At 46.1% G+C, this 20,907-nt stretch overlaps 2 protein-coding genes across 2 annotated transcripts; one reads left to right on the forward strand and one right to left on the reverse strand.

The window, feature by feature from the left end:
• Window positions 1–340: 340 nt before the first annotated feature.
• On the forward strand, window positions 341–7,416 carry LOC149306519 (mitochondrial dynamics protein MID49-like). The gene is made up of 4 exons (XM_089540606.1): window positions 341–596; window positions 2,530–2,684; window positions 3,657–3,825; window positions 4,141–7,416. The coding sequence occupies exons 2-4, from the start codon at window positions 2,538–2,540 to the stop codon at window positions 5,199–5,201; spliced, it is 1,377 nt and encodes a 458-aa protein (XP_089396732.1). The 5' UTR covers window positions 341–596; window positions 2,530–2,537; the 3' UTR covers window positions 5,202–7,416.
• Window positions 7,417–7,848: 432 nt separating this feature from the next.
• On the reverse strand, window positions 7,849–20,600 carry LOC149306520 (DNA topoisomerase 3-alpha-like). Its single transcript, XM_089539670.1, has 19 exons — window positions 19,440–20,600; window positions 18,642–18,701; window positions 18,284–18,357; window positions 18,008–18,083; window positions 17,277–17,385; window positions 16,636–16,779; window positions 16,063–16,233; window positions 15,717–15,817; window positions 15,538–15,612; window positions 14,905–14,987; window positions 14,528–14,735; window positions 14,063–14,248; window positions 13,795–13,924; window positions 12,893–13,006; window positions 12,622–12,787; window positions 11,598–11,741; window positions 11,075–11,197; window positions 9,939–10,612; window positions 7,849–8,960 (listed from the first exon to the last, which is right to left on the reverse strand). Exons 1-19 carry the CDS (start codon window positions 19,629–19,631, stop codon window positions 8,791–8,793), a joined length of 3,000 nt encoding a protein of 999 aa, XP_089395796.1. The 5' UTR covers window positions 19,632–20,600; the 3' UTR covers window positions 7,849–8,790.
• Between the last annotated feature and the right edge of the window lie 307 nt (window positions 20,601–20,907).

Genomic DNA, 20,907 nt, shown 5'->3' on the forward strand with positions numbered 1-20,907 from the left:
ATAATAAAATAAAATAAAGAGGCAAAAGTTCTTTTTAAAAAATACAGTTCACTTATTAAAACACAGCCTCCTTTAATTTGTCCTTTAAAATCTTTTTATTTTAAATTATTACTATTATTATTATTATTATTATTATTAAAGTGTATTGAATTGAATTGAATTGAATTCTCCTCAGAGAGACCATCTCCCTCTCGTCCTGCCCCCGCCCCTCTGCTGTCGGCGCTTAGTACTGACGTCATAAATCCGTCGCCATTGAGAACGGATTGGAACCAGGAAGAGACGCTCTGGCTTTAAGGAGGCGAGGCCAGTCTAGGCTCCGCCCCCTTTCGGCTTACGTAAGCACCCGAGAGAACAAGAAGCAGGAAGAGCCTTGAGCGTTCTAAGATGGAACGTTGAGGCGCGGCCGGCGCGCTCTGATTGGTCAGCGGAGTCCAGAGCGGCTGCCACCGTTCTCTCCGGCTGGGAGAGCTTGACCTGGGTTTTCGCGTGTCAGCCTGAACGTGTGAATCCTCTCTTGCGGGTTTCCATCACCGCTGACTCCTCGGGGCTGGTTCCTAAGGGAGCTGGGGAGGGAGGCTGACCTCTGTCCTTCCGTCGTAAGTAATAAGAGCCTCCAGGGCATTTTAAGAATATTTTGGGGGTCTTTTGGGGGGTCTTGGGAACCTGGGTTTAGCCTCAGCTTCTGGGAAGGAGAGGCAGAGGTCAGCCGTCCTTGTCATTGAACCAAGTATATTGAGGACTGGCCTCTGCTGTTGTTGTTATTGTGTTAATAGCCACACTTTGTTCCTCCCCAAAATGGGTCACAAAGCAGCTTACAAATTAAAATACATTTAAAAACATGCAAAATGGGGATTAAAATGGAATTAATAGGCATTAATATGGTATTAATGGGAATTAATATGGAATCAATGGGGATTGAAATGGAATTAATGGGCATTATAATGGAATTAATAAGAAAAATAATAATTAATAGGCAGTAAAAAGGAGTTAATTGATGGGCATTATAATAGAATTGGCATTAAAATGGAATTATTGGGCATTGATATGGAATTAATAGGTACTATAATGGAATTAATAGACATTGAAATGGAATTAATGGGCATTATAATGGAATAATGGAACATGGTGCAAAATTATTCAGAGAGAGAAAGAGTGTCTGGGCTTCTTAAATGCCATTGGCATCTTTGCCTGCGTTTTCTGTTTTGCTCTGCGTTCCCATAACAATCCCGCTGCCAGGCCTTCTGACTCACTGGCGCCATAAGGATGAGGAACCCAGGAAGGGAGCGTAATGGCCCAGAACTGCTCTCAAAAAGACGGGTACAATCACAGAATCCTAGAGCTGGAGGAGACCCCAAGAAGGGCCATCCAGACCAACCCCCTTCTTCTGCCATGCAGGAACTCTCCATCAAAGCATCCCCATTGACAGATGGCCCTCCAGCCTCTGTCCAAAGAGGAGACTCTTCCATTGTCAAACAGCTCTTACCATCAAGAAGTTCCTCCTAATGTTGAGCTGGAATCTCTTTTCCTGGAGCTTACATCGATTGCTCCAGGTCTTAATCTCTGGAGCAGCAGAAAACAAGCTCCCTCCCTCCTCAATATGACATCCCTTCAAATATTTAAACTGGGCTCTATTCTGGATTGGTGAGGTCTGACCTGGAATAATACTGTGTCCAGTTCTGGACACCCCAGTTCAAAATGGATGTTGAGAAGGTGACCAAAATGGTGAAGAGTCTGGAAACCCTGCCCTACGAGGAGCGACTTAGGGAGCTGGGTCTATTTCGCCTGGAGAAGATAAGGTTAAGAGGTGATATGAGAGAGTATTTGAAGGGGTGTTGTATTGAGGATGGAGCTTGTTTTCTGCTGCTCCAGAGACTAGGACCCAGAGCAATGGATGCAAGATACAGGAAAAGAGATTCCACTTAATCCAAAATGGTGAAGGGTCTGGAAACCTTGAAGTCCTGTGAGGAAAGATTTAGGGAGCTGGGTATGTTTAGCCTGGAGAAAAGCAGGTTAAGAGGTGACGTGACAGCCCTCTGTTTAAGTAATTGAAGGGATGCCATATTGAGGAGGGAGCAAGCTTGTTTACTGCTGCTCCAGAGAAGAGGACACAATGGAGCAATGGATGCGAGCGACAGGAAAAGAGATTCTATCTCAACATTAGGAGGAACCTCCTGAAAGCAAGGGCTGTTTGAGAGTATGACACACTGCTTTGGAGTCTCCCTCCTTGGAGGTCTTTAAGCAGAGGCTTCATGGCCATCTCTCGGGGTACTTTGATTGAGAGGTCCTGCATGGCAGAATAGGGTTGGACTGGATGGCCCTTGGGGTCTCCTCCAACTCTATTATTCTATGATTCTTTGTATTGTCACTTGATTTCTTATTCCTGAATGGCAGGGGCTTGGACCGATGGCCTTTGCAGTTCCTTCTAGCGCTTACGTTTCCTTGCGTTCACATTGTCCGACACCTTCTCCATCTCTCTTGTTCGATAAAGGCCCCCCTGCTGACCAATGTGCTTTTACTTACCTTTGGCAGGTGGGACAATGGCGGACTTCGGACCCAAGCAGGGGAAGAAGCGGGACGACAGCGGCTTGGGCAGCGTGATCGACTTCCTGTTGGCCAACGCCCGGGTGGTCCTTGGCGTCAGCGGCGCGGCCGTCTTGGCCATCGCGACCCTCGCTGTCAAGAGGGTGAGGCCCGCTCTGTCTTTCCTTCAGTCCAGTGGCTCCCAGACTTTGGTGCTCCAGCGGTTTTGATAACAGACATAATTCACATTCTTAAATGTGTGATGTAGAGTTAAAGACACTAGTATTTTTTGTGGATGGTGTACATTTAATAATGATGACGATCTTAGTGCCTAAAAAGCCAGGAAATAAAAATGTAGCTGTGTCTTCCTGGCTTGTTCTGTCCCCTTCCTCAGCAACAGGGTTTATTCAGGGTTTATTTTTATACCCATCTGTTGGCATTTAAATAGTTGGTTGCCGTCCAATATTGTGAACTTGATAGAAAGTCCCAGGTGTCCCTCAATGCTTTCTGGATCTATCTCTTTAGGAGGGGAATGGAGAAAACCAGGGCCCTTGGCTTCACCAAACTGGTTTAAGTAATTAATCTATTAATTATTTTTAAATAAATTATTTTATTAATTTTAACAGCCAGAATCCTGTATCAGCTGCTTAGTCAGCTCCTCCGGAACAGACCAAAATTCACTTGCTAACATTCGGAAACTGAATTACGGCATTCGGCTACTTAGTTTAAGTATACTTTAAGGGCTAAATACCCGCAGGGCACCCGATCCCTTCTGATCTGGGAAGCTAAGCAGGGTCAGCCCTGGTTAGTACTTAACTAAGTAGCCAAAAGAAATTACTCGCTTTCTTTCTGTTAGCAAGTCAATGTTCCTTTATCTGTTGTGACAGGAACTGACTTTCCAGGGGCTTTTAATAGCATGCTACTTTATTGCATTAGAGCTCTCTGGCCGAGAATTGTAAATGCCCCTGCTTGAGTTTGCAAATCCCAGGATCCCATGCATTGACTGGCATCATGGCAGTTGAAGCAGAATCATAGCACCACAATCCTGTAGTGTGAATGGGCTCCAGAAGTGAACCAAAAGGAGGTGGAAATCTGAACTCACCAGAATGTGGCTGTCTCTCTTTCTCCTTGCGCAGCTCATAGACCGAGCCACAAACCCTCCGGACGACGACGACCTAAAAGCCAAGCAGAAGTCCCTCGAGGAGAGCTGGCAGGAGCTGACTTTGGTCAAGGCGGTGCCCAAGGCCCGGAAGGAAGACCTCGAGGTGCCGCTGCTGTCCCCCGTTGTGGGTGCGAATCCGCAAGGTCAGAATCCTGCCTCTTGTTCCTCCACCATCCGGGTCCTATTTGATAGCTAGGCATGTCCAAGGACAATACCACTGAAGAACAATTGTGAGGGATGAAAACAGAGATGCTGAATCTATGTTCTGCAAATGGAGATTCCAGATAGCTTTTTTCCTTCTAGAAATCGTGAGGCCTAGCAACTCCTATCAGTTGGTCTTGGTGGGGAATGGATGTTCACAGACATAGGTGGACCTGCATTTCAGTGCATCAGGGCTCTCTTACTGATGTGCTTCCAAAACCTTTGACATGTCTTCATTGTTCTCTTCTCCTTTGCAGAACCTGGTGGCAGCCTCCTGTCGTCGGAGGCCTCCTCTGTGGTGGAACCGAGGCCCCTGCTGTGCCTCACCCTTCAGGAGAAACTCCTCTCATTCTACCAAGACCGCATCTCCATCTCCGAGGCCAAAAAAGCTCTGGGGAAGCAGCTAGCGGAAGACATCTGTACTGAGCTGCAGACTTTCCTGAAAAACAAGGCTTTGGACCTGCCTTTTGGGAACATGTTCCTGAGTGGCTACCTCAGCGATGACCTTGTTAGATGCAACCACCTGGAGGTCTCCTTCATGCTCCCTTTGGTTCTGGAGCCCAGCCTTTGGTCCCTGATTCCAGGCGAGCGGACAGTTGTGAACAACGCTCGGTTCGGGATGGTCAAGCGGACCAGCCTGGAGTACTTCCCTCGTGGGAACAGCCCCTGGGACAAGTTCATGGTGGGTGGATATCTCTCCTCCAACACCGTCAACGATGCCCTCCGTAAGGTCTTGGTGGCCTCCATCAACTGGCCGGTTATCAGCAGCATGCTGGAATGCGTCATCAGGCCTTCGATGGCTTCCAGTGAGCTTAAACTGCAGGTTGCACATGACCAGGTCCATCTGGACATAACCCTCTGCCCAATGATCAAAGCAGGGGATAAAACCTTTCTTGCTGCAGCCTTGCAGGAACCTGGAGAGAACCTCTGGGAGCAAAGCTTTTATATGGCAGAGGTCTCCCAGCTTAAAGATCTGGATGCCTCTGATTCTGGCATCCGGCGACGTTGTCTCAACATCTTGAAGGTGATCTTGGAGAACCATCCCTTCTGGAGCAAGGTGACCACGAGTCCCTTGACTCACATCATCCTGCATCTCAGCCAAACAGAGCCTGACTGGTCTGAAACCGCGCTGGCCGACAGGTTTCGCGATGTGCTGGAGGAGCTGGTCCAGGCCTTGGCAAAAGGCTCCCTCCCTTGCTTTTTCGACAGCAGGATAAACCTCCTCAGCCATCTGCTCCCAGAAGAGATCGAGGAGATCGGATGTACCCTCTATGAGGCTTTAGCAGCGCCAGATCTCGCAATTGTATTGAATTTATGAAGAAATTATCTGTGAAGATAATAATGACACTTGGGGATAACTGCACTTGTCTGCTTTGGGAGTCGAGTGGCACAGAAGACACCGTTCTGTTGGTTTCCCCAACGGCAATCATTGCACCTAATGAAATTATTAAGTCTTTGAAGTAAAATGGACCTGCATTATCAGATGGGAACTCTTCTTTTCTCTAGACTCATCCAGGTATTTCCAAAACCTGGTCTCAGTATTGTTGTTCCTGTATGGCTATGTCTGTTTTTATTTTCCTCTGTAGAAGCAGCAAATCAAATGGAGAGAGCCAGGGTCACAAGCCCCACAAGTGTGTTGGGATTGTGGGCATTTCTGTCTGAGTCTCCATCCCCATTTAACTGGAGCACTGTGAAACAGAGCTATAGGGGAGCTCTAACTTGCAAACTCTTCCTCCCAAATGTGAAGATCAGTTTCTAGCCCAGCGGCTTAGTCTGTGGCCTTACAGATGTTGTTGAGCTACAGTTTCCAAAGCCCAAGCTCATATGGTCAGCAGTCAGGGATTCTGTGAGTTGGTGTCCAAAATACTTGGGAGGCTGAAAGGTTGAAATCTGATTGCCTTGCCCGCCTGTAATTTATAGCTATTTGGGGCATATCTGCTTTCGTGGACACCTGGGAAAGGTGTCATAGAACCACAGAATTGGAAGAGACCAAAAGGGTCTCATCCAGTCCAACCCCTTGGATGGTCTCTTCCAGCTATATCATTATTTGAGGTGGAGAGATGCACAAATAGAGACTTATTGCGTCAGTGCAAATTCCACCATTTTTGCTGAGCCTGTGCATTTTAAATCCACTGTGTAGGCTGTCCCAAAACTAGGTCTTGGGTACTTCCAAGGAGCAGTCCTGAGATCTGAGGAAATAAGTAATGGAGTCAGATACTGTCTGCAGATGTATGGGTGGCTCTTGGCTTCAAGACCCTTGTTGCAGCTTTGAAGTTTGCAACAGGTAGCTAGATGTCAAGGGATCTGGGAACTCCACTCGCTTAAAGCACAGCCCAGTTTAGCATGGGACAAATCTCTTTTCTGCCTCAATGGTCTCGAAATTTCAATTCTGTTTTCCTCACCCAGCTTGTTCTCCTCATTGCCAGCATTCAAAATGTTAAATGAAGTGCCAAAGGGGATGTGGAGGGGAATGAGGTTTGATCCTGGGATATTTCTGGAACTGAGATGAACTGGAAAATCCGTTGGCCCCTTGCATTAGAGTCCAGATGACTCTTGCAAGAGCACTGTCACAGCCTTATCCAACATGACATCCTCTGAGATAAAAAGGGGAAGGTGCCCGCTTCCTTCTCAGCTGTTAACTGTACCGTACTAATAGTGTCCATCCCTTGCCCTCTTGCAGTAGCTGAACTGTCCAGACAGTTTATCCAGAGAGCTTGCCTGTGTTTGCTGCTCTTCAAAGGTGCGTAGCGCATAGCAAACTAGGGGAGTAAAGCCAGGATAAGGTGCTGTTCTCTCCCTGCAACCTCCAGCCATTGGAACTCATGATCCCGAGCAGCTAATTCATGTATATTTGCACTAGGTCGACCTTTTCTGTATTTATGTTTTCAGAAGCAAAACTCACCCCCTGGTGATCTTTTCCTTGTATTTTATCTGAGCTTTTAATATGAAACTCCAGAGTATCTGGCTACAAGCGTCCTTCGCTACTATTTAAAGACATTCTAAGTAGCTGATATAGGGAAGTTGCTCAGAAACAATTATGTGTACATAAAGAGAATGAGCCATATAAATAATGGTAACTTTACATAAGGTAAGCTTTTATCCAGAGATAGTTTACGTTGGGATGGGAACTGTATGGCCCTCGAGTTGTTGTACTCCAGTTCCTGTCAGTCAGGAGACTGAGCAATGATGGGAATTGCAGTTATAATAATGTCAGCAGAGAGAATGTGGGCATTCCTGATCCCTGAGTAAAGCTATCCTTTGATTGTACCCAGGAAACAGGCAGCGATATTGCCAAAATCTTGCAAATCAGGTCTTTAAAAATGAATTGCTTCTCTCCCTTTTTCCTTTCGAGAATCAAATTTGCACACACTGGAAGGTCAGGCACGTTTTGGTGGATATAACTCTTTTGAGGAGGATGGTATTAAGGGGGAAATTTGGTGTACTTTTATTTCCTTAACTACAAAGGCTGCTGCTGGAAAGGTGGGAATGTGTGACTTATTCAGGTGAAGAATAAAGGGATGCTAGAAACCGTATCTGTACCTGTTTGACTGTTCCTTTCTGCTTACATCATCTTCAAGGCCCAGAGGAGCTTTTAGTGGGCAGTTTAAATACTCACAAGAATTGTGAACCTATGATGCCATGGGTGGGTTTTTAATAGAATGGCATACTTAGGTTTCCACCAGTGACTTTCCCTTCCTTCTGGAAATTGTGAACTCAGTAAAGCTTTCAAGTGGTTTCCACTTGATTCATGGTGACCCAATCATGGAACAAAATTTGGCCAGAGGGGGATTACCATTGCCTCCCTCCGAGGCTGAGAGATAGTACCCAAGGGCATGAAATGGGTTTCCAAGGCTGAGCAAGGGTTGAAATGCTGGTCTCTTTTGAGTCCTACTCCATCACTCAAACCACTACATACTGGGTCACACAAGGCTGAAATATGAATCCTGAAATATCTGACACACCGGTTAAACATAAAATATAGATTTTAATCTTAATATGGCAAGGACGTTACCTAAATCAGTTGGTACTAGGCAGCAACAACAGCGTCCGGAAGAGGCAGAAGAACATATTCATGGTCCTAGATGAATTCAGTGACGTTTAGCTTCTACGCATGGCATACACTCTTCCTTCGCTTGCGTAAGCAACTGAGACTGGCTGTTGTCAGAAGAGAAGCTGTTTGTATCCAGGAGCAGAGATATTTGCTGTCATACAGTAAAGGAAAAGTTCAACTTGTTGGGACCGCTGAAGTTTTGTGTCTTCCAGATATGAGCAGCAGTAAAGGCACTGTAAATGTACTCCCAGGATACATAGGAAATATAGAAAGTTCACAGCCATGGATGTCTCAGCAAAAGCTTAGTTTGTAGCAGCTTTATTCGACCTCATTTTCCGGTGTGATGGTATGTAGAATTCAGAAAACTTTGGACTAGGTCCTCTTGACCTTTCAAGTATTCTAGTGAAGACCTACCCAACAACTAAGCATTTTCAGCTAAGTGTTTTTGCACAGCTGGTGACTCTCAAAGTTTTCTTTGCCATTTCAAAACTTGGAGCGTGCAACACTCTGTGATTTAGGCACTTCAGGGAAAGGACTTAAAAGTATAACATACAACTGGGGAGAGCTAATATTGATTGTTACACAGCTGGGAAGTGCTACTGGGGGAAAAACTGTCTGCCTTCCCAACTCAGTCCAAACTTTTGAACACGCCAAGATCAGGAAAACAGGTCCAGAGGATACTTGGTTTATGGAAGTCAGACCTGATCTTTTGCTTGTGTTCTGTGAGAACGTTCTTAAGCCTGAGTCCTCAAACAGGCTTCCTATCCCTGGCAAACATGTCACAGTGCATTCATTCTCTCTCTGTCTCCTCCATCGCTAAGAACGCCTTGGGCTCAATTCTGAGGGCTGCCCAGCATCACCGATTCTGAGGACATGTCTTCCTGGTATGGCCAGCTTGGTGGCAAATCCCACAAGTCCGTGGCTTCTTGGTAGTCGGTGCCTTCAGAGATGAATCGCTGTCTGATCTTTTTGTTTTGGTTCCTGACCCCCTCATGCCTCCGTTCATGGAGTGGCTTGAAGGAAAGGCTGCAAGGAAGGAAAAACACTTCAGAAAACACTTGTGCCAAGTTTCATTAGAATGTAAGCAGATACCCTACTATGAGTCAGGACAAAGGGCCGTCTTGGGGTTGACCCAGCATCTAAGAATGCCTCCCCTGCAACAAGGTCTGTACAAGTAAAACGGTTTGAGTTTTCTCCACCTCCTTTAATTGAACTTGGATGCAATAAGAGCCGTGTTCCAGAACTACAAACAAAACTTCTCTCCCCATCCTTTCTGAGGGCAAAAAGTGAACATTAAAATAAAATTAAGCTATTTATGTTAAGACAATTCAAAAACTCCACTTAAAAAGATAAAAAAAACTGTTTTAAAAGGTTTAGCATCCTTAGTCTATTTAAAACTTTTAAAACCAGAAAGGTTGCATCTTAATGAGCAGAGATCAAAAGGGAAGCCCTAAAGAAAAAACATAGCTTAATCCAGATCCTGACATACAGATTCACAGAGGTAGAAGGGACCCCTTATGCCACTGAGACCAACCCACTACTCAGGGCAAAATCTCCAGCATCTTTCCGAAAACATCCAGAGGAGACTTCACTGCCGCTTCAGCTTCCATTGCAGAACTGCTCTCACTGTCAAGAAGTCCCTTCTCAGGTTCAATCAAAATCTACCCTCCTATGGTTTAAAACCATTAGACATGGTCCTACCCTCTGAGGCGGTGGCAAATAAACCTGTGTAAATTTACAGCGCTTTATAAATAAAGAATAATAATAATAATAATCATCATCATCATCATCATCCTTCTCTCTGTGACAGCCCTTTAAGTATTTAAAGAGGGCAATTGTGTCAGTCTTCTCTTCACCAGGCTATACATGCCCAGCTCCCTCAATGTTTCCGCACAGGTGTTGTTCTCCATACCTCTCCTCTGAACCTACTTTGTCTCTATCCTTCTTAAAATGAGGTGCCCAGAACATACTGGGTCTACTCCATGGGGCTGCTTCTTCCCTTACCTGGTGCCACGTCTTCATCCGCCCACTGGAAGAAGCCGCACTGCTGCTCTCTGGGCTTGGCACAGGTGTGGAACTGGCGTCCTTTATTGGGCCCCTCTCGTAGAACCGTCCGGGTGACAGAGGGCTGTTCGCACCTGCAAACAGCCCCTCCGCCGCCTCCACCTGGAGTGGAGCCTTCACTCTGGGAACGGGCTAAGCTCCTGTCCCATCGCTTGGGAGGGCCAGGATCCCTGGCTGCACTGGGAGTCCTATTCTCTGGCTGCTGGTCGGCCCAAAGGAAGAAGGAGCAACTCCCTGTCTTGCATTTATAAAACTGCCGGCCTTGGTTGGCATTCTCTTTCCGGACAGTGAGGAGCACGGCTTCTTCTCCACAGTTGCACACCACCGCATTGTCCTCGCTGACACCAGCAGATGCAGCGGGAAGAGTCTGGCTTGGCCTTGTGGGAGGCGTTGGGAAGGAAGGTGCAAGGAGACCCTGGCCATTGTTGTTCCCAGTTGTGTGGTTCAGGGAATGGTTTGGTAGGTGGTTGTCCGGCTGCAAGGGTCGGGGTGGTCCTTGCAGATACCTCAGGTCCAGGATCTCCCGCAGTGTTTCATCACAGCCTCCAATGCAGCCAACAAACTCCAGGGGCATCAGGGGCAGAAGGCTGCCCCGCTTGAACTTCAGCTTCAACCTAAAGGAAATAAGCAGTAGAAGTCAGCCCAGGGCTAGTTTTTGGTTGCAAGGTGGCTTCAGTGCAGGAGTAGCAGCAACCTCTGTCACACCAAAGAAATTATCCTTTGCTCCCCAAATTTCATTTTAGGGGGACAAAATGTGATTACGGAAGGTCAGAGTTGCATCATTCCTGAGGTGTTAAGCTTGAGTTGAAGATGGTGGTGGAGGGAGGCTGGACACAGCCAAAGGCCATGGTCTCCTCACCAGGCAGAAGACATTTGGGACACAAAAGCAAAACCCGGCAGTAAACCTTTTCTTTCCACTGTTGAAAACAATCTGCAATCTAACTTATATCAGTCCTATGAGCCAGAATATAGTGAGTCCGTCCCATGAGACGGAGGGTGAAGGATGCTAGAAGCTGCAGTCCAACAACATCTGGAGGGTCAGGTTTTGTTCATCCATGTATTCAAAAAACACTCACCTGTGAACTGGATGGGGTTTGCACACATCACAGATGGAGTCATCCTTGCTGACATCCAGCACTGAATCAGGAAACCAGACGGCCGATTTACAGGTTGGATAGCCCAAGCAGCTGAGGTAAAACCTGGGGGAATGTTTGTTTAGTTATTATGATTTAACAGAAGTAACATTAAACATTTCAATAGGCAGCGAACATGTTAATTCCAGGATCTTGCAGGGTGTCAAATTCCTACTGTCAAAATCTGGTTGGTCACCAGGGAGAAGCAAGAATCACCTACAGACAATTCACCACAGATTCATTTATTAGCTGAACACACACTTTGACTCAGCCCTTGTCCTGTCTCCAGAGTGACAACATATTAAGAAATGACAAGAGGTGTCAGGTTAGCTAATTCTGGGGAATCTTCACTGCAGAAGTTGCAATAGTTTTCATCCTTTTCAGGTTCCTCTCTAAATGGCAGATTGCATATACATATAAACACATACACATACATATATGTGCGACTTGGCACCCACACACTGACCCTCCATTCTTCTTGGTTTTCAAGATCATGTCGCTGTTGCACTGCGGACATTTCCTCACAGGATCTGGCATAGCTGGGTAAATTTCTTCCTCCTGTGCAACGGGTGTCACTTCTCCAAAATACTGAGACAGGGCCTCATCCAGCCTGTGGAAAGAGTCAGAAAAAGCGGGGCTTGCTAGATTTTCCCCTATTGACAGATGTTCTGGTCAAATCACGGGTGGAAAGATAATAAAGATTTGTATGTAAAACATTCAGGCAATCTAAGACCAGTTCCTGTACAATGGATTATGGACAGTCAGACTACAGGTTAGGGGTAGGGAAGATACATTTTTTGGAGGGAGAAGGTGGGATTTGTTAAAGCAAAAGAGGATACTAGAGGAGTCAATTCTTGCTATGGAATATATAAAGACTTGAGAGAAAACCAAAATGGAATCTACAGAGAATATAGACACACAGGTTGCCATCTGGAATATGTGAGGAAAACAACAGATCTGCGTACATGATTCAGGAATCACACACATACAATCTTGAGCAGGCAGCATGTGCAACCAGTAGATAGACATTTTAATGTGAAAAATGAAAGCCTTTCTGATTTGCCTCTTTTTGGAACTGAAGGGCCCTCTCTTTCAAGTACTCCAGATAAAAAAGGATTCACAGGCAAGACTTTAACATGATATGCTCTACAGGATAATAACACCATCATTCACTTAAGAGAGCTGTTTTGAACCACAGAAAGCCAGCCTCTCCCAGAGTATATTGCATGACATCCATGACACAAACACTTGGCTTCCCCCTCCCTCAAATAAATATTCTCATTTTATAGATGAGCAGACAAGGCTCAAGGTGATTTCCCCATGAGTCCATGGGAGAAAAGGACTTTGAATCCAGGTTTCCAACAAGCACTTCTACTTATCTCGCTGTTGACACCAGAGTAGTAGCTGCAAACAAGATGCATTGCTCAGCCACCTTTCCTGGGTCAGGTGCAGCTGAGCCCTAAGAGAGGCCAGAAGCATTTGGTACTCACTTCTTTGCCTTCTGCACAGCCTCTATAAAAACTTGTTTGTACTTTTGGATCTGCTCTCTCAGTACAACTGACTTGTCCTTTCTCCCTTCACAGATTAGCTTCAAGTCTTTCTCAAGTTCGGCTCGAAGGTCAGGCTTGGACATCTCATACCCCATGGAGTCATAGCCTGGGGATAGGAGCAAAAATCCCTTGCTGTGAAGGAAGAAGTTCCTTTCTTTCAACACCGCCAGGAGTAACCTGCCCAAGTTCACCCAGAAGGTCTCATCCTTACCTTCTACCAGCCCCATCCCCAGATGCCCTGGAAGGAACCTCTGGTCTGGAGTGAGGCCCACATACATGCGTGACTTGATGGTCTCAATGTGTTCTGCATGGGTGGCATCAGTCCCTGAAAACAATTGCAATCTGTTAGCTCCCACACACAAGGAGAGGAAAAGTTTGATTATGCCACTTGGTATAATTTACTCCCTACACTGCAATAGGAAAGTAACAAGCTATAAGTAGTGCAGTTCCCTACAGCAAGGGAAGGGCAGAGGGAAAATGTTGACACTATCAAAGCTACATTTTAAAATGTAATGTAAGGTGCAAGTACAAAGTCCATAATGAATAATCTCTTCTATTTGTTTCTCAAAGTAAGGGTGGAACAGATGTTTCTGGACTGCAACCAGCAGCATTCTTCACCAGAGGCATGCAGTCCAAAAACATTGGGTTCAGAGCGAGTCAGAGGTTGCAGTCCATGAAAAGTTTATAGCAAATGAAGTGAGCTTATCTTTATGACACCATAAGGCTCTTTTGTTTTAACCACAAGTCAAAGTTTCAGGTCCTTGTGAGCAATATCCATCCATCTATGTCTGCCCATACCTCCTTGCTTGCCAATACCCTGATAATACATTTATTAATCCTTTATTGACCTATTTTATCCCTACAGTACATATTCCACAAAGCATTTCCTGTTTCAGCAATAGAGAACAGGAAGGCAGACTATCACATATTCAGATAAAACAAAATCTAAACTCCACAAAAGTGATACCTTTGCGGAGAGACCTAAAACGCACAAAATACATGATGCAAGTTTTCAAAGATCCACTGGCGTCTTCATCAGGCAAAAACGCCAAAAGCCATCTCCTTAAGAAATGTCATTGCTTATCTATGGTACGCAGCCTTTACAATACTGACCAATGCCATGCTTCTCCATGAGAGAAATGAGGTCGGCTTCTGTCAGCAGCTGTGGGGGGCTGGTCTCCCCATCGACCATCTCCACTGCGGTGGGCTGGAAGCAAGATCCGTTCTCATAAAATGGGATAACCTGTAGGGCAGCGGTGGATAGATGGGAGATGGGGAAAGACAGAACACAATGTAATGAGATGACGGCATAGAAAAGCACAAATGGCGCTGCAAGTGGGTCATTTATCCACTGCTGGGCTGGAAGGTCAAAAGCTCCCACCTTATCGCTCCACTTCTCATAAGGATAGACGTCCAAATAATTTCTGGCCAGGATCATCAAGCCGTGAGCCACAAAGCGTTCGTTAGCAATGTCAATTTCCACTGTTGTTTCCTGGCCTTTTGCATCTTGGGAGCAGCAGGCCAGAAAGTGGCGCACAATGAATTCATACAGCTGCTGGTCATTCCCCTAATGATACGCAAAGGAAAATATGTCAAGAATAAATTGCAGATAGAGGAAAGCAAGGTTATCAGTTCAACTGTGAAATTCAGTCTCAGGGGGTAGAAATAGATAGTATACATATATCTATGTCTATCTCTAGTTTCCTCATTGGGTAAACTGTCATACATGTTCTGGCAGTATCAAGTTAGCAAAACAGAAAAAAAGGAAGATGAATGTATACCTTTGCAGCTCTATTTGGTGTAGCCACTGAGAAAAGAGAGGCCCTGGACAGTCGCACAGGCTCACCTGCAAGTTACTCGCATGTTTTGTAGGATGAATGGGAGGGTGAGCCTGATCCGATTTGTTTCCATTGCGTGGGGTTGGTCCACCCTGGTCGAGAATCCTTTGTGCAAAGGCTCCCCATCGGGGGTCTGGGGTCTGAAGCTGCACCAAGTTGGGGAGGTTTAAGTCTTTGGGGAAAATGTTGGTTTCTGTTCTAGGATAACTTATGTACCTACAAAAAAAAAAGGAGGGGGGGAAGAGGACAGAAAACCTTTAAAAATTCTAAATGCACAAACATTAAACAAATCAGATTTCCCATTGTTGCTGTTTCTGGAGAAAAAGCACCAGCTGAAATGTTATTCATTTTATGTAAGCAGCACAGGTAAAAAGTCATGTTTTACCCCTGAGTGTACAGCTTTTCAGCAATCTTCATGGTTTCTTTGGCATTTATTTTCAGTTTACGGGAAGCCAGCTTCTCAAGTTCCTGGGATAAGATAAAGACAAAGAAAAATAGGTTTGAACACTGAGTTGCTATGAAGTTGATACTCTCACCTCAGTCTACTGTCTTTAGCAAGGTCATAATAAGGCTTGAACTCCAGTGCATTCATCCAGCCCCTGAGAACTGTAAGGCTGCTGTCTGTTTTAACTAGCCTGGCACCACAAGGTGGAAACCGTCAGGGAAGCATGAAAAGATGAAAACAAGATCTTCTAAAGTGGAATGGGAATTCCAAGTGGGAAGTGTGTGGTCTTCCAAATGGGGTAGGACTGCAGCTCCCAGCAGCCCTAGCCAGAAAAGCCCATAGTGAGGAATAACAACATCCAGAGGGCCTGCCTGGCGGGTGGGTTAAATGACCCAGGTATTTTAGATGCAACCAGGACAATGTTTGCCAAGAGCAGTTTACCCTTGAGCTTTCTTTTTCCAGAGTTTTTCAAAGAGAGGATCAATTAGGAATGCAGAGGGCTTGTGTGAGATGCTACCCTGGGAGCCATTGTTACAATACTCTACTTTTAGGACCACCTTTCCCTAAACTTACCACAGTGTCCAGCGGCAGGGGTCTCCACTTGCTCTTTGGTCTGCTCCCAACTTCCACAACGGTGGCCATTTGTTCCTAAGAGCAAAAACAAGCACCAAGAAAGAGTGAGAGCACACTCATTCAATGGGCTTGAAAAGCTAAAACAGGTAATGTATGGAGTAGGCCACAAGGTTTCCTACCTCTGTGCACATCTGGTAGAGGACAAGGCATGCTATGTGGTTAAAGAGACGGTTCCTCTTCCAGCTGAAGTCCACAGTGCCCTCTTCATGGTCATGCGTCACTGCAAGGAGGAAACAGGTCACTTTTGAGACAGGTGATACCCAACAAGGTGATACGCAGCAGCATTTCTTGTAGAGTTACAGAACTGTGTGGTGCAGGCAGTTAATTTTTAATATGTATAAATTTGGAGGAAGGGTTGGTTTACTGGACCTTTCAAAACTTAAGTTGGAAACTCTCTTGCATCCCTTCCCAGGAGAGGGAAAGAGTGATATATAAACCAGATGAATAAATACTGTGCAAAAATACCTTTAATTTTGTAGAATGTCTCAGGCACAAAGGCCTGAATGGCTTTGAATCTTTCCACCACGAACCCCAGCGTTGGGAACTGACAGCTCCCATAGCTGATCAGCTGTTCCGCTAGAACATCGGGGAAAATCTTCCGGAGCCTCAAGGTCTGAAAACGAGTGAAGGCAGCACCTGGGCAAAGAAGAAAGGGTTAATAGAAAGGGCTAATCATAAAGAGAGCCTCCCGTGTCTCTATTCATACTGGAGAGGCAGCAATTACTGAAGGGGTTATCGGCAACGTCAGTGCTTCTGTGAGATCTTCTAGACCTTATATTCTTTTATATTGTCTATCAAAAAAAATGTGGGAAGTGGGTGAAACTTGCAGACTTTGTTTGTAATTGATCAGCCAACTATGTTACAAAGCGTCTACATTGTGGGTTGAGTTCTGTGTGTATTCAACAATGAAAGGCAACTCTGGGGGACAAAAATGTCCTGTTCTGGTGTATGATAATACAACAAAATCCATTTCAAATTATATTGAGTCTCAAATGCAACTAGAGGAGGGCAGGAAGGACACCTGACCCACAAACTCACCTATCCTGAGATCCAACTCTTGCCTAACCTCCACAGCATCACTCACGTTCTGATCAGGCTGGGTGAGATTCTCGCAGGCGGCTCTTATGGCACGGGGGGTGATTTCGGAGAAGCGGGCGCGGAACACCTGCAGGCTTGGCTTCACTGTCCGGGGAGAGAAAGAGAGATTCAAGGCAAGTTTTTTAGAGGCTGAGGGAAGCAGCTACATAAATAGAACAAAACGGATGGGTTGCAGCATGGAACATTCTGCTTAGAGGTGGAGGCCCCAGCACTGGCCAAGATTTCTGACCCAGAAGATTGGTTTAGGTCACTGTCCTGGCATTGAAGGGAGAAAAGAAGGGGCAGGAACAGCTCCATCATGCCTAGGCCTAAAAGTAGATGAAAGCCTCCATCCCAACTGCCTTTGCCCTGGCCTTGGAGGGAGAGGAGAACCAGCAGTATTTACCAGACTTAATCTCCTCCTCCACGGCCATTCCCTTTTCCTTGTGCCTCATGTCTTATTTAGATTGTAAGCCCGAGGGCAGGGAACTGCCTACTTGGCCATTCGGAAGCCACTCTGAGAGCCTTTGTGGCGGAAGAGGGAGGTACAAATATCCTAAATAAATCCAGAGAGGTAACAACCCATACCATCGCCCACATACCTGCTTTGCAAACCTGAATGATTTCAAAGCCTATGTTCTCGCCTTCACGATCGCAATCTGTCCAAATCACCAGAGCCTGGCAGTGTTGCACTTCTCGCTCGAGCGTCCGCTGAAAGCAGTCATGCGGGGAAAATTTGAGAGAAGCAGCCAACCCCAACAAACTTCATTACAGCCTGACGCACATGCTTCAGGTATGGGAACATAAACATACCACAACGCTAACAGGTAAGCCACACTGAGCCAAAGGTGCTCCATATGTGGGTCTGAGAATTTGGGCACTACTGTTATTTCAAAGAGACTGGCAAAAACCACCTCTGGGTATTCCTTGCCAATGAAAGTCCCATGAAATTCATGGGGTCGCTGTAAGTCGATAGATGATAGGGAATCAAGGAGAAAAAGAGACCCTTTAGGCATCAACAAAGGTATGGGAATGTCACTCCTCGCAGCCAGCATGAACTCCATCTAGACTAGAGACCTGATCATGCCTTCCAGCTGTACCTCTTCTCTGCAACAGAAGCAATACAAAAACACTTCCATTTGGACTACCATCAGACCTTCCCAACTTATCACTGCTTTTGTCTACATGTGAAGAAAAAGAAATCCCTCCTATCCTATCCTACCCACTCACTAGTGTTATACATTAAGCTGTTTTGATTCGTGTCAAGGAAATGGAGGTAAGGCTATCCCACTGACTGCACTATTGGCAGGAAGAGCCTTGCAGCAAAACTCACCTTGATGTCCAGGTAGTTTTCAGGGCAAAATTTCTCGATTTCAGCATCAAAGAGGACAAGTGGGTTGCAGCTGTGCCTAACAAAAAAGGATCAATGGGAAGACAATAAGGTAAAGAGACAGAAGAAAGAAGCATAAGTTGCTCACTTGACTTGCAAGTGTCCATACACATCTGCTAGTGTACAGGTGACAATTTTATATTAGCACTTTCTCTTGTTCAAAATCTCAGTTTATGGTTACAGAAATGCAACTGAACGCTGAGATCTGCCAATCCTTACCATTTCCGAAACGGCAGCTTGAACTCTTGAGCCAGCAAATGTCCAGAAACAGATGTCATCACCACAGTTACGTTCTGCAGAAGACAGAATAACACAGATGATATTTCCTGCAAGGTTTGTTTAAAGCTCCTTGCTTCAAAGAGAAAGTCTTCTCTGACTCAGTATAATAAGATAATAAAGGCATCTGTTACAGCTATTGCCATGCGCCACTCAAAGTGGCTTCCCAAAGATGAACCAATAATGCTTTCTGAAAGAGATTATGATAGTAAGCTTACTGTCATTATTTAATATTGCGCACACATGTATAATAATAGACTGACCGACAGGAAAACAAGACAACGGATAGTCGGACACATACCTGCCCAAGCAAGGGATATTGGCATTCATAGATTTTGTTGAACTTGGAAAACCCTTCTCTCTAGGAAGACAGAAAAAGAACAATTCCCAAGCATTAAAAACTGCAAAAGCAAGGGCAAACCCCCTTTGAACAAATCTTCTCAAGAAACCATAGCTCACCAGAGATCAGGGTTGTTGTTGTTGTTGTGTGCCTTCAAGTTGTTTTCGACTCTAAGGCAGCGGTTCCCAAACTTTGATCCTCCAGATGTTTTGGACTTCAAGCCCCAGAATTCCTGACTGTTGGGCCAATCTGGCTGGGGCTTCTGGGAGCTGAAGTCCATGACACTTGGAGGAAGAAAGCTTGGGAATCGCTGCCCCAAAGTGACCCTATTCATGGGATTTTCTTCTTCAGAGGGTTTGCCATTGCCATCCTCTGAGGCTGAGAGAGTGTGACTTGCTCAAGGTCCCCCAGTGGGTTTTGTGACTGAGCCGGGATTTGAACCCTGATCTCCCAGTGTCCCAATCCAACACTCACACTGAGGTAGGCAACCTGGACTGCAGCTCCCATGTCCCAGAGCACCAACAATGCTGGCTGGGGCCTATGGGAGTTGGAGTCGAAAACCTCTGAAGACACCAGGTTGCACATCTGTGTGCTCTTCAGAGGTTTTTGACTCCAACTCCCATAGGCCCCAGCTAACATTGTTGGTGCTCTGGGACATGGGAGCTGCAGTTCAGGTTGCCTACCTGAGTGTGCTGCAGTGGTTTGAGGGTTGGAGTGTGGTGTAGTGGTTATGAGCGCGTTCTTGTCCTTCCCTCCTACCCTCCTCATCCTGCTGTTGGAAAGGATGTCCGCGATCCCTCTGGCCGCGTCGTTCTTTTCCGCCACGCAGAGGACCTTCTGGACGTTTCGGAACGCCATTTCCGCGGCGGCAGACGGAGAGAAGCACCGGTTCCAGGCGCGGGAGAGCAATCCGGATCCACGGCGGGGAAGCAGCAGGGCCAGGCCAATCATCCTGAGCGCCAGGCCCAAGCCCCAGGCTGCCAAGACATGGCGGGAACGGCGTTAAGAGCGGCCAAAGACTCCGGCGTTTCTCATAGGCATTCCTTGGAAAGCCTCAACTGGCAAAGGCAGTCCAGACTGTCAGGTCAACCAGGGCCTTCCTCTCCATCATAGGCAAGATCCCTGCTCCAAAACTGGGCAAATAAGACGAGTTTCAGGGTCCATTCCAGATCTAAGAGGGAGGTGTGCTTTTTCCTTGCTTGCTTGCTTTCCTCTTTGGCTCCGGCAAAAGACGCTCCTCCACATCCAAGGCTAAGGAATCTGGGCCAGCAACGCTCTTCCGATCCCAGTCTCCCGCCAAGTGATATCTTCTGATAAGTACCCTCCTGCTCTTTCCTCATACGCTGCTCTCCTCCTCTCCCTATTTATCCATTCATTCATTCATTCATTTCCTGAACCCTGAACTGTCCAAACCTTTTCCAAACCCCTCCTCAGAAACAGACCTTTCCCCTTCCTAGGAACCCTTCCTCTCACACTGTCAGTCTCTGCATTTCCAGCCCCAGAATGCAGCTGCCACTCATATATATATATATATGTATATATGTATATATTTACAAAACCCCCAAAGAAGGCAGTCCTTTTCCAAACGCCTGCCGCCCCTGATCTTCTCTCATGCTCCCCCCAAAAAACAACCCCAAAAGGCTTTCTTCCTGCTACAAAAACAGGCTGTTCCTCTATCTTCAAGTATCACTTTTGCTGAAGGAAAAGGCCCTTCTTTCCCCTCCAGTGTCCCTTTCCTGCAAAAGCAGCCTTTCTTCTCCTCCCAAGGGTCACTTTTCCTACAGAGAAAGGCTCTTCTCCCCCTAAAACAGCCCTTTTTTATCTCCTTCCTTCCTTCCACACTCCTTTCTTTCTATTCTTCCCCACAGACAAGGTTTTCCCGCGCCCCTGCCGTATTCCGCGCCCGCCGCTGTCGCAAATCGAGGCATGATGGGCGAGGCGGGTTTGTTTACCTGCCGCCTCTCGCTTTACGGCGCCCTGTCGTGAAGAATAGGACGCTGAGAGAGGACCGTCTCGCAGTGGCGAGTCAGGAAGAGGGCAAAGAACTACACAGGCTATACATTGAGAAAGCAAACTATACAGGGAAGTGATGTAAATAGAGACACGATGGATGTAAATGGAGGGACTACAATTCCCACAATGCCCCTCCCTCGGTTTATTTATTTATTTATTCATAAATAAAATTACACGCACACACATATAATGACTTTATTTCTTAAAAGGACCA

This window comes from Sceloporus occidentalis, unplaced genomic scaffold (genome assembly GCF_023333645.1).
Source record: "Sceloporus occidentalis isolate IW3139 unplaced genomic scaffold, rSceOcc1.0.p SCAF_10, whole genome shotgun sequence".
Classification (NCBI taxonomy): domain Eukaryota; kingdom Metazoa; phylum Chordata; class Lepidosauria; order Squamata; family Phrynosomatidae; genus Sceloporus; species Sceloporus occidentalis.

What these genes read in the sequence shown, in the direction of transcription:
- LOC149306520 (XM_089539670.1), bottom strand. Translation starts at nt 19,631, where the DNA reads ATGATTGGCCTGGCCCTGCTGCTTCCCCGCCGTGGATCCGGATTGCTC. An exon ending in AGAGTTGGATCTCAGGATAG is followed by an intron (nt 16,234 to 16,635) that starts GTGAGTTTGTGG and finishes TTCTTTGCCCAG; the next exon opens with GTGCTGCCTTCACTCGTTTT. An exon ending in CATGGAGAAGCATGGCATTG is followed by an intron (nt 13,007 to 13,794) that starts GTCAGTATTGTA and finishes AATTGTTTTCAG; the next exon opens with GGACTGATGCCACCCATGCA.
- LOC149306519 (XM_089540606.1), top strand. Translation starts at nt 2,538, where the DNA reads ATGGCGGACTTCGGACCCAAGCAGGGGAAGAAGCGGGACGACAGCGGC. An exon ending in CGACCCTCGCTGTCAAGAGG is followed by an intron (nt 2,685 to 3,656) that starts GTGAGGCCCGCT and finishes CTCCTTGCGCAG; the next exon opens with CTCATAGACCGAGCCACAAA. An exon ending in TGTGGGTGCGAATCCGCAAG is followed by an intron (nt 3,826 to 4,140) that starts GTCAGAATCCTG and finishes TCTCCTTTGCAG; the next exon opens with AACCTGGTGGCAGCCTCCTG.